This window comes from Diorhabda sublineata, chromosome 7, assembly GCF_026230105.1.
Source record: "Diorhabda sublineata isolate icDioSubl1.1 chromosome 7, icDioSubl1.1, whole genome shotgun sequence".
NCBI classification, from domain to species: Eukaryota; Metazoa; Arthropoda; class Insecta; order Coleoptera; family Chrysomelidae; genus Diorhabda; species Diorhabda sublineata.
Window position 1 is genome coordinate 11,146,259 of NC_079480.1, and position 18,079 is coordinate 11,164,337.

The 18,079-nt window shown below is 31.1% G+C and overlaps 1 protein-coding gene across 2 annotated transcripts in view; it reads right to left on the reverse strand.

Moving 5' to 3' along the window:
* LOC130446551 (RNA-binding protein fusilli) overlaps positions 1-18,079 on the reverse strand; it is a 199,712-nt gene that overhangs the window by 77,975 nt on the left and 103,658 nt on the right. For both annotated transcript variants that reach the window (XM_056782884.1, XM_056782882.1), the window contains exon 5: positions 13,489-13,543. In XM_056782884.1, coding sequence (XP_056638862.1) covers positions 13,489-13,543 — 55 coding nt within the window. The remainder of the gene's footprint in view (positions 1-13,488; positions 13,544-18,079) is intronic.

An 18,079-nucleotide genomic window follows, 5' to 3' on the forward strand; every position in this document is an offset into this window, starting at 1 on the left:
TATACACTGCGACCCAAAGGATCTATTGTGACCCACTTTCTTGCTGGGATATTGGGAAACTCGGTTCTTACAGCTGATCTGTTAAACCCACTCTTTTTTTAAACGTAAAAGCATATATTATTACAATAATTCATAAATATTTCACTTAGTAAATACAGAGATTCATGGAATTGCATTTTGCGCGTTTATTTATAGGTTATGAACATTTTAATTATATAAGAAAACATTTTTTACTAAAATTCGGTTATTGTTTAATATTAAAACATCCGGTATTTGGTTACAAAAAAGTAACCATATTGATTTATATGGAAAAAAGTTTTTAAATGCTATTTTTTCAACTTTTAAAGGAAACATATGTAAAAAGTTTCAAGCTGTTATTACGTAAATAAAGTGATTATAGATAAAAATAATACATTGAACGATTTTTAGGAAGAGTCTAACAACAACTAATCATTCGCATTGATAATATGTGGAATAATTATTGCATAATATGAATAATTAGATCAAAATGTAAAATATTTATTTAATTATTGTGTTGGAATAAAAACGTAAACACATACAAATAAGTTCATATTTGAATCAACAGTAATATATAGTTACAAATATGATCACAAAGATAAAAGAGAAAAATTTTTAAAAAAAACTCACCAGAAAACACAAAAACAACAGTGGCAGAATAAAATATTCACTAGTTGTAATTATATTAAGAACGAGGTGATATCACAGACAGTTTTGTCGATTAAAGTTTAAAAATGTAACTAAAGGTAAATCACTGCAAATTAATACTATAATGAACTATAAAGTTATAAAAAATTTTAAAAAAAATGTCGATTGTCGAAAAAACTTAAATTCTCTGTCTTCGTCGTGAAGAATTCCGAACACAAAATAACACAGGAGCTGGTCAACGTGTAATAACTAGACAGGTCCGCACTTCAAACTAGGAGTTATCGTTTACTTGCTATTTTCATTATTTGTGATTGATGTCAATATTAGTTTATATATTAGATTAGAGCTCAAGTATTTAGTAAACAAAAGATGCAACTTTCAGACAGAAGAAGAACAGGGTTGTCACAAATTTTATTTCTCACAGTTGATAAGAATCCAATTGTAGATAATTTTGACTGTAGGATAAAAGCAAAACATTTTGTAAATAACAGAAAAACTAAAATTATACATAAACAAAATTATATACTGTCTGACAAAATAAGGTAAACAGCTACCTGGCACTCGTTTAAATATTAGTAGTAATCACTTTTCAAAAATACACATTCCATTAAAATGCCAAGAATATGTAGAATTGGTTAGCTGTCCCATCTAAGTGACTTTGGCTGAGATCAAATTGTTGGATTTCGCGAAAATGTTCTATATATAAACAAGCGGTGGGCTCAGAAGTCTCAAGAACCAGAAGCTTTAAACGTCATAGAATAATTGAGGCTCTTATACATCTGCTTAAAGAGCATGAAGGATGCATACAGTATATTGTCAAATAAGAAATTTTGATCTTTTTTCGGTCTATCCATACTGGGTGTTGATTCTAACAGTTGATCATCGTCCTAACTAACTGCTATGGTACAAAGTCATTGAGACCAACAATGGAAGCTTGTCAATTTCAATCATAAATCTCGCACTAATGGCAGATAAAAGGTAAGAAGGCAACGTGTTTAACGACGGAATTCACAATTTGATTGTGAATTCATTCGAAGATTGAAATTTTTACATTTCAATATTGGTTGGCAAATATTCCATGTATAGTATCGAGAATAGTGCTAAGTGAAAATTAACTATTTGATCTTCTCCTCCGCGAATCCGATGAGAAAGAAATATATTTTACGGTCAGCCGGTTTTTAATAGTTGGGTAGTAAACAATATAGAATAGATATTTCCACAAAAATCCATCGGATCCCATAAAACTTCCTCTTTTATTAGTGTGTATATCGGTGCATTATTCACAACAACATACGAACTTACACATAGCTATATACACAGATTCCTTATCAAAAAGCTTTCAACAGATAACCTTTAGTCTAAGACATACATGAAATAAATGAATTGAAAATACTTCGGTCACCATTATATAGATTGGTTGGGATTATTGGTAACGAAAACTCCGATTGCCTTGCAAAAGTAGCCACTTCTTTCAACACCATGTTTAACCTTCAAATATGTGGAGACGTAAAAGCTTACATGAAAAATCTAATTCCAAACACCTTGCCAAATCATTGGAATCAAGTAACTCATATTATGCGTGATATTCAATCAACAGTTAATCAATTTATCAATTCTGTTTAACCAGACTTAATATGATTGTTATTCCCAAAGTGGCCACAATCGACTTTCACATGTCCAAGAGATTGAACCAGTTCCTGGACGACATTTTTATGTATAATAAACTAATGGATTGTAATTTATACTATGGAAATAGCTGTCACATGCACGTTTAACTGAATAAGAATCTTTGATACAGATTGACTAACATTGCTAAGCTGAGTTGAAAAATTGCAACAGGCTAGACACAAACACAAAAGATCTACTTTTAACATTGTATCTATTCTTTTCTGAAAAGAAAATTGACTCAACAGAAGAACATTACATTACCTTGTTTTACTGTTTGACTTCAAAATATCTTCTAAATGGCTCCAAAGGGCAGAGAGAGAATTGAACTTTTTTTAATAATGATTAAGATTGGCGAGTAAGGTAAACATATATTTAGAGAAAATATTCCACGTATAGTTTGCAGAATAGTGAGAATTTGAAGACGGTCATGTTAACCGAAAAAACACACGATATTGTCCTGATCCAACTTTAAATTGACTGTAAGAATGTCATCATTATATTATGAGGAATTGAGTATTTTGAGAGTAGTATGACAAATTCATATATTTTTTAATTTAACAGGAAAATTGTATGTGGATTTTGTGTAGAATGAAGTAAAATTTCACCCAGTTTTTTCTAATATTCCAACTGAAGACAATGGAGACCGTCAGAATCTAGCTTTTCGATAGAAAATTTTCAAATATTTGTACGGTAAATCATTCATTATGGGGTTATTTGATAATACACTCAGGAAGAGTCGGGCAGGAATTGCAAGAAACCAAAATTCAAACATTAACTTAAATTTTGTTGTTCTAAGAGTGTACTCCAATTTTTTATTGGAATGATATACTCGAATAAATGGTTTTTATGGTTTTCCGACCGTTGTATTCCAATATGAATCAACTTGAGATACATTTTTGAAATAATCTTAACAAGCGAAATTAGAAAGTATGAAAACTGTTACTGAGGTCATCAAATCATTGGTCAATCACATCTTATTCTAAAAAAAAAATATTTAAAATGTTTAGGCTAATGATGAATTCTTGAGTTACCTTATGGACGCACTGTATAAATAGTAGCAATAGTAGAGATACTGTGGATCTTCCTTGACTGGAGTTTACTTTAAAATACTAGTTATCTATACAAATAATTAAAAATTATACAGTTCAGTACATAATGTCGAGTACGGCCCAGTATTTCTTTATCGAAATAGTTCAAAGTGGGGTAAGTAGAAATGTCAAATTCGATTGGTTCAGTTCAATAGCTGATAACAAGAAACTGATAAAGAAATCCATGCTTTCGACAAATCTATTTAAATTTTATAAAACGCCAACATGTACTCAAGAAATTGGGCTATCTGTTAGTTGAATATTTTTTATATTTTAACAAAAATTAACATAGATAATTGGTATAATAGATATTTTAATATTTAGAGTTTATTGTAAATTGTAAATAAATGTGATTATGAGAGCATAGGTAGCTGGAAAGGCGAAATTTGAATGATTCAATAGATTTACATCAAAACAAATATTAGAGATAAAAAATTGAAAACAAATCAAAAAGGCAGTATCACGTTTCAATAATTCTAAAATTGTAATTTCAGCACGTTCAGTAACCATTATATCTATATATATTATATGACGTGATATATGGATATTAGGAAAATTTTGATAATTATGATTCTTACTCTTGTCTATTCGATTTAATATCAATGAATAGGTATGTCAAAGGTTTGGAAAATTAGATGAAGCTGCAGCGATCCTGTCCGAAGGTCATCAACCAAAAAAGCCAAAACTTTTACACCAGACGAATTGAGTAACAGGTGGGCTGGAAAGTTCGTAGGCTAGCTTAGAAAAAGTATAGTAGCCTTCGAGGACGATAGAACGTTTATAGCTATCATACAAATTTTCAAACTGGGCAGAAGTGTCGTCGATAACTTCTGCTTCGGCGCAAAATTTTCGTCTAGCAAGCGTCTACTTGAAGTAATAGACACAGATCTGGAGTGTATAGTGGATGCGGAAGCAAATCAAAAGCCAAATTCATTCAATTTTGGAATAATTTTCATTTTTTGTAACATCACTTTCTGTTCTTTCCCAATGAGTCCGGTTTTTCGAGATTGTGTTCTAGAAACGCTCTAATAACGCTTTGCAATTATCGATGTTTATAGTTTTTTTCTTATTGAGAAAGTTGTTATATAGAACATTATACTATGCGTAACCCAAAATACTAATGTCATATATTTAGAGTCTAAGGTTTCAATCAGCTTCACTTTACGGTTATCCCAAATTATTTGACAGATTTTTTGATGTTTTCGCCGGTAATAGCTTCTTTAGAGCAACTATGCTTGCATGGTTCTAGGTGTTTATTTCGTTTTGTTTAAATTTAGTAAATCACTTTCCAACGGTTGATTTTCAAACTAACAAAAGTTGCTTCATTCAAAATGCTATAACTCATAAACTAACGGTATGGTAACTGCGTGTTTTTTGAAAGTTGGCGCTACAAACCAAATATATTTGATACTAATACCGTCATCTATGTGTCAGCCTACGAAATTTATAGCTGACCTAATACTTTAGGAATGATAAATTTCCCAAAGCCTGATTAACGAGTGACATGACACAAATCACAAGGAAATTGAAATTTTGATTTGGACGTGGTTCTTCCAATTTCCATCTATTGAATGATATTGGTCAAAAAGTATTTTATACTATGGGAGCTAGTCGAAGATGGTGAAGAGGTTGCACAGTAATTAAAGTTCAATAACTACTTAAACATGCATACATACAGCGACCTGAGAAGCTAATGCTGATGCATTTGGCTTCTAAAGCTTGGTCTAGTCTTTTCACGAGACCAGAAGAGGAACGTGAATGCGTGAGTGATGATGGTCCACTTACCACCCACCTCTCGCTTTCACTCGTGTCAATTTTTCGGGCGCAAGTCAAAGGAAGTGCGGGATATAGAATCAATAGAGAGTGTGGATGGCTGATACTTCTGCTATCTTAGCTCGCCAAAGCACTTTTCCCAACCTGGATTGCGCATAAGAGTAAACTTACAGGAAATTAACTTTTTTATAAAAATCTTTCAAATTCTTGTGCAATTTTTTCAGCGTGATTGTACGTTTTCTTGTTGTATAAATATTTTCACTGAAAAATTTCATTAGTTACACTGTATAAGGGAATTCATAGTTGATAGCAACTATTTGAATATTTTACTTTAAATATTTTCAACAGCCTGTCACCAGTTTGGAGACATACACCTTATTTATTTGGTGATAAAAATGCGATAAACAAACATGGATTATTTGTTTTCGATTGATAAAAGGATTGCACAGATTGAGACGTACATCGATAAATAAACCAGTACCTGTATATGATGATGAAGTCAATATTGAAGATTACTACTGTACACAATCATCAGTTCTCATCATTCATTGGAACATTTATTACTTTCGAATTTGTATTTAAGGAAACTGTGAGATTAAAACAGCTATTAAATAGCAGATTATAAACGTTAGATTTTATGCTTATAGAGCATTTTGGAAAGTATAATCCGGGTACAGAACGAGATTTTTCTTACTTTCCAAATGTAGCGTTTTGTTTTCGATAGAAATTTCAAATTTTAGATTGAACCTACGAAAGCATTACATTTTTGTCAATCTTCATCTATTTTAATTTGTGGGCTTGTTTGTTTAGATGGAATTTTCTAAATCAAATTTTCACTAACTTGTGATCAATTTATTGACTTGAAATTTTCAAGATATTAATTACATTATATAATAAATAAAAAAATTGGTGAAATATGTAATAATATAAGATTGGCAACTATGTACTTTCGGTTTTTACTGATAGAGAGCGTTGCTTTATTTTTTGAATAATTTATGTTAGTGCTGTACTTTACTGTTTGTCACGTAATACTGGTCAAATTGAGGTACTTTAGAAGCAATTTTTATTAAAGGTATTAGTTGTGGGTCAATTTTAAATGGAGTGCAGAAACAAACATTTTCGACATATTTTACTTTTTTATTTCCGTAAAGGAAAGAAAGCTGCTGCGGTTCACAAAGAAATATGTGAAATTTATGGTACTCATTGTTTAACAGAGCACACATATCAGAATTGATATAAAAATTCCGTTTCGGAGATTTTTCCCTCAAAGTTTAGCAGCTTTCTGGCCGGCCTACTGAAGTTGATAACCATGAAGTCATAATTGAACGCACAAAACAATTGAAAAACACTTGAAATATCTTGAGCTAGTTATTAAGCTTGATATTAAGGTACCTCACGGATTCAAAGAAATTCATTTAAAACAAAGAATCAACATTTGCGATATGCACCTTAAAAGAAATGAAACCGACCCTTTCTTGTAAAGAATCATGACTGGTGATGAAAAATGGGTCCTGTACAGTAACATAGTTCGAAAACAATCAGGGAGCAAGCTCATGCTGTCAGTATGGTGAGATTACAAAAGTGGTTTTAAGCTGCTTCCAAGAAACCAAATTATCAATTCTAATGTTTACTGTCAACAATTATTAAAACTACATGAAGCAATAAAAAAACGACTTGAATTGTCAAATTGGAAAGGTTTAGTGTTCCACCATGATAATGCAAAACCTTACACATCTTTGGCAACTCGCAACAGCCCTGATCTGGCACCATATGATTACCATTTATTTCGAAGTTTGTAGTTTTATAAAACTTTCACAAATGACGATGAATTTCAATCGTTCCTGATTCGGTTTTTTGCTTATTAGAACCATAAATATTATGAGCGCGGAATCATGAAGCTGAAAGGGAGATGGCAAAAGTTCATTGAGCAAAATGGGAAATACATATAATTGATTAAAAACCATTCTTTGTTGAAAAAAGTGTTTTATTCTATACTACAAAACCGAAATTACATTGACAACAATCCATTATAAATTGTTAGAGAAAAAAGAATGTTCTATTTTGAATTAAGGTCATTCTATAATAGTATTTTTAATTGAATTAATGTTATTTTGAAAAATTCAACACGATTTTTTGTGAAATAAATAATTTATATAAGTCTAAGTCTAAGTTTAAGATAAATATGGTTTCAAATGAAGAATAGCCTCGACAGCTGAACGATTAATGACAATCTTATGGTTTGTAGATCAAGTCTCATTAGATCAAATATATATTTTACATAGAAAAAACTTAAGACAAAAAAATTTTGCAAATTACACTTGGTTTGAAATGCATTAAAAATCAACTTTCTGGCATTAATCTTGGTATTTCAGAATTATTTAAATGATAAATGCTAATAATGACAAAGCATATTGTACACATATGGGTGCAGACTTTTTGGCACAAATTTTTATCTAATTCCGCTATCAAATGTTACACTGATTTTAGGAAATCATAACGTTCATATATCAGTTTTGAAAAAACTGAGTTATGTAAAAAATTTACGTAACTGTTTCAAAGAATAATTTATTAATTACTGTAAAAACGGACAAATAACTCATTATGTCAATTCAATAATATGTTAAGCTTTATAAACATCGAAAACAACATGATTAAAAACACAGTAAGTTCATTTTCTGGGTAAGTATTTACTTGAATTTCATTTGAAGCTGTGATATCTACATGTATACCAGGGGCTTGACCCAGAATATTTTCTGATTCTCTGATTTTCTAATGAACTCTGAGTATAGCCTTCGACTACACTGTTGGATTTCCATCCTCCGTATTGCTTTGTTTTCAGAATATCCAGCATTAATATATATATATATATATATATATATATATATTAATGCATCTAAATGTTCTTCATTTTCGGTCTCTTCTGTTTCAAAATTAGTTTTTTTTATACGAAAAATTTTTCTCATTGGAACAAAGTTCTAAGTTGATTTTATCCTTATTTTGTTATTGCTGATGAAGGAGATCTATAGATCAATATAAATAAGCAAATTGTAAGTGTCAATATCATATTTTGATAAAGACTTAAAGAAAAGTCGAAACGTCAAAATTTATCTTTCTTTTAAAAACTATAAAAAAAACTAATTTTGAAAGAGAAGAGACCTAAAATCAAGAACATTTAGATGCATTAATATATCAATATATATATATATATATATATATATATATATATATATATATATATATATATACGACGAATTAAAACTATCGGTATATAGTAGAATCATGAAAATTTCTATGTTTGGGTTTTCGGATACGATCTAACTAAAATATTTTCAAAGATCTACCGGAAGTCGACTGTAACTTTTTTATTTTAAATAGGGCACCCTGTATATTAATACATTTTTGAAATCTAACTAAAATTTTAGTATAATTTTGTCTTAAACCTTTTTTCGAAAAATGTATACTTTTTGGGATATTGTTTTCGTAAAAAAATTGACCATTGCAGACCCTTATAAATTATTTTTTTACCAGGATACCCTTAAAGATACGAAAATGGTTTCTATTCGGTTACTTTTAGCAAGATCAGATATATTAGAATCTATGTTGAAAAAAATTTCATTTTATACATAGTGTGTATAAAAAGTGTTCAAAGTTTAACGTCATAAATATCAAATTTCTTTGTTTTCTTAAATAGAACTACCCAGTTTTTTTCTATTTTATTGCATTCGGGGGTAAAAAATAAGGCAAATTCTGTATTGTATACTTTCCTAGACATAGCCTTACCTTACGTTATCCAGATTATACTGTTTTTTAGAATAACTTTTTAGAGATGCAGGTGTAGTCTAAATTTTATTTTGATGTTGATACAAGCACTAAGAAATAAATAAGTATATAAGTATAAAAAATCAGGCTTTGTAATAAATGACACTTATTTAACTGTTAACTGTTATTAGTCAATTGTTGATACTTTCGAAAATCGTTAAAATAACTCGTTCTCAATTTAATAACCAAGATTATGTAAATTTGCTTTTAATACATGGTGAATGTGACATGATGTTAACATGTACTTCATTTGCTGCAAAATATCCAGATAGACCACGACTAAACTTGCATACTGTTAAAGAGTCCTCAACAATTTGAAGCCATAGGTTCATAGGTTCATTTGAAGCAAAATTTAATCGAATTAAACCAGTTATTGACCTGCATCTGCATCTCTAAAAATTTACAGAAAACATTTAATATCTGGATAACGGTAAGGTATAGGAAAGTATACATGAATTTCCCTTATTTTTCACCTCTGAAAGCATTAAAATAGAAAAAACGGGGTGGTTCTATTTAAAAAAAATAAAGAAATTTTATATTTATGAAGTTAAACTTTGAACACTCTTTATACACACACTGTATAAAATAAAAAAAATTTCAACTTAGATTCTATGACGTCTGATCTTCTGAAAGGAACGAATAGAAAACATTTTCATATCTTTACGGTAAAATTTTTTACAAAAAATTAACTCAAAAAGTATGCATTTTTCCAAAAATGTCTTCAGACTAAAGTATATTAAAATTTTATGTAGATTTCAAAAATTTATTAATATACGGAACGAAGGTAAACTGGTCAAGTCTCTGGGAATTTTGTCATATAGGACTTATTACTTCCTACGTACGAATACAATGTGGTAAAATGATTGTAATGTGTGAAATACAGTTCAAGAGTAAATGAACACAACCATCGTGTAGACATTTCAAAATTTAACCCATTATTTCTAAGCTCTCTGTATACATCAGACGCCATCACATTATGGTATTACTATGTTTATTTATTATTCAACTATTTTTTCACACTTTCCAGCTATTTTTTGATAATTTTACCTTCATAACATCGTAAAGGCATTCTAATTAATATTCGGTGGAAGATAAAATAACAAAGAATTCTGCCGTCCTCAGCGGCATTCCTATATAATAGACTTTATAATGTTCGCTTTGGTCATAAAGTGATGAAATTATTATTATTATTTTTTGCTATTCCTCAATAACTTTTCATTTCACAAGTTAACTCTCTCTCTCGAATGGAAATTCATAATTTCAATAGACCCAGTGGTCTCGAACCCTCTTGTTCAATTCCAATTGACAACAAAGAAAAAATTGTCATAATGACAAGAAATTTCGAAAATGGGAAGTAAAAAAAATCACCCTAGCAACGATCATACTCGTATTATTCATTAAATAGGAGGCGGTCAAGTTCAACAATTACAACGATCAAAATGATTTCGGGCGTTTTGTGCTAGAAGAACTGAAGAAGAAAACTTTGAACTTGAGAAAGACAATTCTTCAACATCACCCCTACTTGCATGCGAAGTTCGAACCCTCTAGTTAAACTTTTTCTGGCCAAAAAATAAGAAAATATAACAAAAATGACCATAAAATGGAGAGGGGTGGAGATGGAAAGTTTCGACCTTAGACAGGAAATCATCTCGCAACTAATTGAACCTACATGTGAAATTTCATTTTTCAGTCGCTTTTCGTTTGACCTGCAGAGGTGAGCAAAGGTCAAAAACCACTTTTTTTGCACTGCGACCCCTCGAAATATTCATTTGTTTTCAACCAAACTCTAATAACATCAATCCGCCGCCAAAAAAGCCATGTATGCTAATTTTGAACCATATCGGACCCATAGCAATTGCTCGAGAGACGAAAATAAGAATTGTAGCTTAAGCAGATATATATATATATATATATATATATATATATATATATATATATATATATATATATATATATATATATATAAACTACAAACATTCGAAAATTTCGACTAAAAACTGGAAACTAGACGATACGATTTTATTCTATAATAGCTATTGAGCAGTTAACTTTTTTATGTTTAAAACCACAATTTATTAAAACACATCGAAGTGTCTCCAAACATTTATAGTCATAATAGGAGATGTACATAAATTTATATCAAATATTGGCTCTAAATTTGCATATAAAAGTCAAATACGCCAAATAATATTTTTGGTTACATGATCAACTTCTAATAGTTGTCGGTTAACTTTCTTTCGTTTTAGGGTATGATCTATACCATCTCCCACTTGCTCAGTGCGATAAATGGTAGACTATGAGATTAAAGCCGAGAAAAAATTGGGAGAAACGAAATAGAGGAGGACATAAGAATACTGAATATAGAAAACTGGAGAGCAAAATACCGGAACCGAAAAGAATGGAGAATAATAACAAAGCATCCAAAACAAACGACAAATTATAAAGAAAATAAAAATTAGAAAACGAGGAGTAATCCACCTCAACAAAAAAAGGATTTAAAGCGCCAAAAGCGATAGCCATAATCCACATGGGATTGAAAGGCTTGATGATGATGAGATTAAAGTTAATTATTCAATCCGTTTAATAGAATTTAGGAGTTTTTGATTGATCTTAGGCACTCAAACATATTTGAAATAACTTTCTGACATTAGACATGTTAATCTTCATGTGCAAAATCTCGACAGACTTTCTTCACAATTCTATACGTCTCTTGTTTCAGTCGAATTCAGACTGAATCTTTTATTTTATGCCCATAATGGGACGGTCTTTTCAAAATAAAAAAGTCTGTTTGTTTGATCTGAACGCTCGTGTTCCTTAGTGGCACTTTAATTTCTTATTGGGGTTACAACTAGTGAAATTTTCTACAATGGTCATGGGAATGGTTTTTACAAGCACTTCTATAAAATTTGCCTCGATAAATCAGTTATTCGATGGGAATTTTTTATTACTTTTTGCAGACTTTCAGGTAAGAATAGGTAAAGTATATGTTAGTATTCATAACAATTAATAACCTTCATATAACAATTCTATGTGACCTATGTAAGACATTATTGGGAACAAAAGTTTGGAGCCTCCGGGGCAGTAAGGAAAATATGCGAGCGAACGACACAGCATTGGTTTAACAGTTTTAACAGTGGAGATTTGACACTTGCGAATCGTTCGCGCTAATGTCGTACACCTACTTGGGATATTGATGTTACAGGCGAAGCAGTACAAAAACCAACCTAGCACCAGCACTCTCTTGGATCTCAAAAAGATACCGTACATATCCAGTTTAAAAGTTGACGAATGGTGCCACATGAATTAAAGGCCGCTTGACATGATGCAATACAACGTGCAATGCAATGCAAGACGCAATATTTCTTGATCAAAAGCATGCGTAGATGAAATTCAGCTGATTGTTTCACATGTCACACTTGCAACATTATCGATTTGCTGCCATTTTTATTATGTGCAAGTTGCCATTCTAGTTACTTTTCGCGTAACAGCCAGCCTGAGACATCAGACACCAAAAGCGAGGCAACATCAGATATCAATATTGCCAGTAATTCGCTGACCACTTTTATTTGGTTCATTTCACTCTATGAAATATTTTGACTTTGAAAAAAACGCCATGTAATTTATTATACGTTGTCTTATGTCAAGCTGCCTTAACCGATAATCAAGCTAAACGTCGAGTAAATGTGTGTGAATAGCTCCTTGTCTTGACCAATCGATGATCGTTTTATTAGAAGTTACTTGCAATGAAAAATGGATGAAACATGAAAACTCAGTGGTTAGACGATACAATTACCAAGAGCCCGTCGCAAACATTCGATTCGAGCGGAAAGTCTTGTTGTGTGGAATTGTGACGGTTTAGTGTACTTTGAAATAATTCCAGTTGGTCAAGATATCAATGCCGAATTTATTAAGTTTTATCAGAGAAACATCCATATGAAACCACATACTGCGATACTGTATAAATTCGAAGATGTTGAAAATACAATGCTTCAATTTATTGCATTGAAGCCCAAAAAATGGTTTTACTAAGATCTAAAAAAACTTGTACAACGTTAAAGTAAAATCATAGAATATGATGGCTACACTTCGAATAATAAAGGTTTCTTCTTGTATAATTATAATAACAAAATAAACGTTGAAAACCAATATCACCACTTCTATATAAATCAAGATTTTTCTGCTTCTAATAAGCTTTTAGATAAACATAATTATATAATTTAAACACAGTTTATAATAATTTTTTGTAATCCCTCGTCCACAGCAATACTGATTAGTATTTTCTTGTTAAAAATGATTAAATAACCATCATTTAGAATGATATCTACATACTCTACTCCACCACTGTCGCTGCAAGAGACAGTTATCTCAATTAAATATCTAACTGCTGGATATGAACTGCATATGATCAAGATTAGTTTTTCGACTGTGAAAATAAACCATATTTATAAGTTTTATACATTAGAAATCAACTTACCATATTCCTGGCTCCAGTGTAAGATGAATATTTTCTGGTATTTCGAATCTATGTCCTGAAAAAAAAGGAAAATAATGTGAAAACTCTATTTCGGAGGAGTACGAGATGTTACTATTAGATATTTAGACGCTGTGAAATATTTTGAATTAATACATTTCAACACATTACCACTTTTAAGATAAGAGGGTTGCTACTAAAGTTTTGAGACATGACAACACAACATACGAGTGCTAATTTAGTTGCTTACAGATACTTGAAACATTAATCTTGGTCAAAAAATAGAATTGAATCGCTAAGATTTTCGAGCGATGATTTTCTATGATTTTTGACGTGGATTAAACTAACTCCTGTGTACCAAGTAACTCCCTTTGACTTTTTTTTTCGTGATCGTTTCACCGTCCGAAATCGGCTGTTGTACCAAAAAAAAATCGATGTTTTGCGTAAATTCATATTGCAAAATCATCAAAAGGTGTCTGTAAGATCGTGACAGGCGACGAATCATGGATCTATTCATATTAACCCGAAAATAAACAACAATAGACTGTATGAGTATTTCAAGACGAGCCGATTCGACAAAATTTGTTCGCGCATGAAGCACTTTGAAGCAAATGATTGCCGGTTTGTTAGGAATAACTGAACATGTCGTCACCGTTTCATTAGAGCAACGGTCAATTCTTAATGGTACACCAGCATTTTTTTGCCAGGAAATATCGAAAAAATGAGGGAAACTAATCGCAGAAGATGAATCACTCTCCACCACGACAATGCGAGCACTCATACATCAATTCAAACAAAAACATTTTTAAACAGTTAAAACATCGAATTAATGAGTCATCAGTCATATTGATCTAAATGGAGAATATTTTGAAATATTTGTCTATCTCAAAACTTAAGTAGCAACCATCGTATGGGAATTCATTAAATAATGTACAAAATTCAAAAAACGTAGATGTAGTGGAAAACGTTCTATGATATTGAAAATAGTTGCGCAGAACTAAACGGCAACAATGCACAGAATTGTTAAGTAGTAGTGCCTCATTTCAAACGTAACATTGTGTTCTGCGTCGGTATGACTCATAACTCTTCTCGATTTTCACTACCTTGACAATATGTAAAAACACGTCAAGCAGTTTATTCTATTCCGCGTCTTTTGGTATACGTCAAAAAAATGGAACTTTTTTAGTGGGAATTTAGGATTATTTACATAATTTGATGATGTTTTTCTGCATTAAATAAATTATTTAAGTAGGGGTCACATAAAAAAAAATTGTGTGGTCGTAGATCCTACTACATAAATATCAAAGGAGTATGATGGGGTGACTTAGGTGTCCAACCCATGGATACACGTCTTCCAATCCACCTTCTTTTAAACTTGTTATCCAGAAACTTTCAAAAATTAAGACCATAATGTTGTAGTGCACTATCTTGTTGAACCAAATACTTCCATACGAAGATATGCCAAATATTGCTCAGCTATTGAGGTCCCGCGAAAAAATAAGGACCAATAAATCTTCCCCTAACGATCCCAGCCCAAAAATTATTTTTTCCCGGTTATGACTAAAATAGCCAGTTTGCTTGGCAAGTTAGTAAAATCATGGTAGAGGCGATCTTCCAAAATACCAGTCTCCACATAGCTATACCACCCGTAATCAGCACCTAATGAAGAAGGTGCCCTGTTATTTTCATAAGATCGGAAAGTGCAGAACTGGGTCCAGTTGCCGATTTAAACATCCAGACCCGGCGACACAGAAATTCCATCTAATATAACGATCTTGTGGAGTAATACAGGCCGTGAAGCCAAATAATATATTAAACGGAGCCATGACCTTTACCTACCTACTTCAGGTTCAGAATTAGATAAGTGCTCAATATTTTACAATGGAAAAAAATGCGCAATCACTTGCCAATTTATAAATCAAATCGATATCATCTATTCCCGCATTTCGCAATAATTTGAGGGAATATTTACTGGAAAGTGTCTCTCTGTAAACAACTTCTATTCTAATAAAAATATTTAATACCGGGCATGCTGCATACTGGTATATACGGTACGGACTTATATACTAATTATTACCTATTACTATTACCTATAATTTTGTTAGTCATTGTGTATATTGAAATTTTATTTTATTTCTATCTTTATTCAGTTATTTTTATGTTTGTTTTTTAGTTTATATAAGTTTTTGTCTACATATTGTAGCAATTTTTTGACAAGTTATAGAGATATAGATTTCTAAGAAGTGCTTTTTGTTTGTTCATGGCAAATTAGAGATTTCTGTAAATCAAAAATTCTAGAATGTGATTTTAGTACATGAAACGAGGCTCTAGCAGTCGTAGTTAGTAAACAATTTATGTCATAGCGAACACATTGGGATAGTGGCAAGTGAACTAAACGGTGTATTTAAAATAAATTAGAAGTAAGTATTAGCGAATATTTTAGTGTGCAAGTGTTAGTGAATAGTTAGTGTAGTAAATTGTGTAAGTAAGATACACCGTGTGTATGTATTCATCCTACTCGTCTTGTGGTTGGAAACTGTACAAATGAATAGAAAATTACATTATGATCGAATAATTACGTGTAAACCTGGTAAATTTTGTGTTTGTTATCTTTAGGTTCCGCGGAAGCCACTTGGGAATCTCTGCCCGAAAAGATAAACGTTCATATTCATAATGTTAAAACATTTTTGCACATGCTAAAATTTAACAACACGTTTAAATCCACGCCCGTTACATCCATTATAACGGGCATTAAATTTCTACCGTAAAATGTTTACTGCAACATAACAATGAACGAATACAATGAGTTTTGATAAAGGTCCATAAATTGAAGGTACTTATTTTCAAGCGAATGGAAGTTTCTGATGTAACTGGAATCATAAAAAATGCGAAAAACATTTAATAGTTAAAACGCTATAGAAGAGAGTTTTTTCTCTGAAAATTATTACATTTCAGTAAGAATTCGCAATTTTTTGTAAACGTCCTTAGTGATTAACAATATTCTGCGTTTTTTGATATAGGTCAAAAAAATATAACATAAAATTTGTTGAAGTTAAGACGTCATCAATGTTTATTTTAAATAGGAAGCTAGTTTTTTGACATTATTGACTAAATTTGTTTTTCTGCATAATACAAAGAAATAATTTCTGTTAGTGTATTATTAAATCAAAGCTATTCTCTATAGAAATTACTCAGTATGTCATTGTCTGACAGAGGCGAAGATGATGGTATAGTAGATACTTCTCAGTAGTATATAGTAGATACTGGAACTGATGAACGTAAATTAAAAATCAAGAATTATTGCCCAATTGCACTCCTTCCCACGTTATCTAATATGTAAGAAAGATTGGTCAAAAAGATGCTTCCATCATTTCTGTTTTTAAGTAACAAATCACAAATGATGCTATATTCTCCCTCCTAAATAATGACTACTCCAGCCTAAACAGCCATCACTCCGCTGCAACAACTTTTTGTGATTTTTCTAAGGTTTTCGATTGTGTCAATAATAATATTTTAATTACCAATAGCTTGTAAAGATTGATACAACGATAACTTCTTACAAGCCAATAGAATGAGGAGTGTCCCGAGGCTTAGTACCAGGCCTTTTTTTTGTTTTTTTCTTTTTATAAACATGTCTATTTGCAGACGCTACTTGTTTCACTTGGAGCAACCTTGATCTCACGGCACTTCATAGGACTCTATCTAGTGATCTAATCACCCTGAATTCATGGAGCGATGCTAATCTTTTATGTCTCAACGTTTCTAAAACCAGTTTTATCATATAAAAATACATTGCAGCCACCAATGACGTCGATAAATCTTATCTAAAAAATTAAGATCCTCCTGTTCTGCGCCGATATCAGTTTCAAAAGAACTGGACTTATCCACCTCCTTAACAGTTTATTACGCACTTATTGAGTCGCATCTGCGATATGCCCTTCCCTTCTGGGGTACGTGTGGTACGACTCAATTTGAGCGAATTTAAACTACAGAAGAATTAGTTAAGAGCTCAATATTTAATAATGCACAAAAAAAATGCACAATCACTTGCCAATTGAAATCAAATCGATATCATTTTCCCGCAATAATTTGAGGGCATATTTAATGAAAACTGAAAAGCCTTCTACTCTTTAAACATTTCCTTGCTCATATCTGAAACTCAGTACAGTCATTTTAAATATTATTGCATATTAATCTAATTCATGAATGTACCTAAGCTAATACGAGTTTTCGGGCTTTTATTAGTCTTTTATTATCGTAAGCTATATACAACAATAGAAAAAGGTTTGGAATGGTCAAAAGCCTTGTGTATTAAAGATTACATAGTCGTATCATAAAATTTATAAGTACCTATTTGCCAATGAAAATTAGAAATTTTGTATTTTAATTTCAAGAAGTACAAGTAACAGTAGACGAAATTCAGAAAGCTTTACAACTATGAAAAAATGGAAAGCAGAAAGGCACGGAAATATTTCCATTAATTTCGTGAAACTAATTTAATACTGACACTTACAAATAGTTGTTTTCCTAAAACAATCATAAAAATTGATAAAAACACCTGTTCTTATTAGATTACTTTTTTTTAATTATTTAA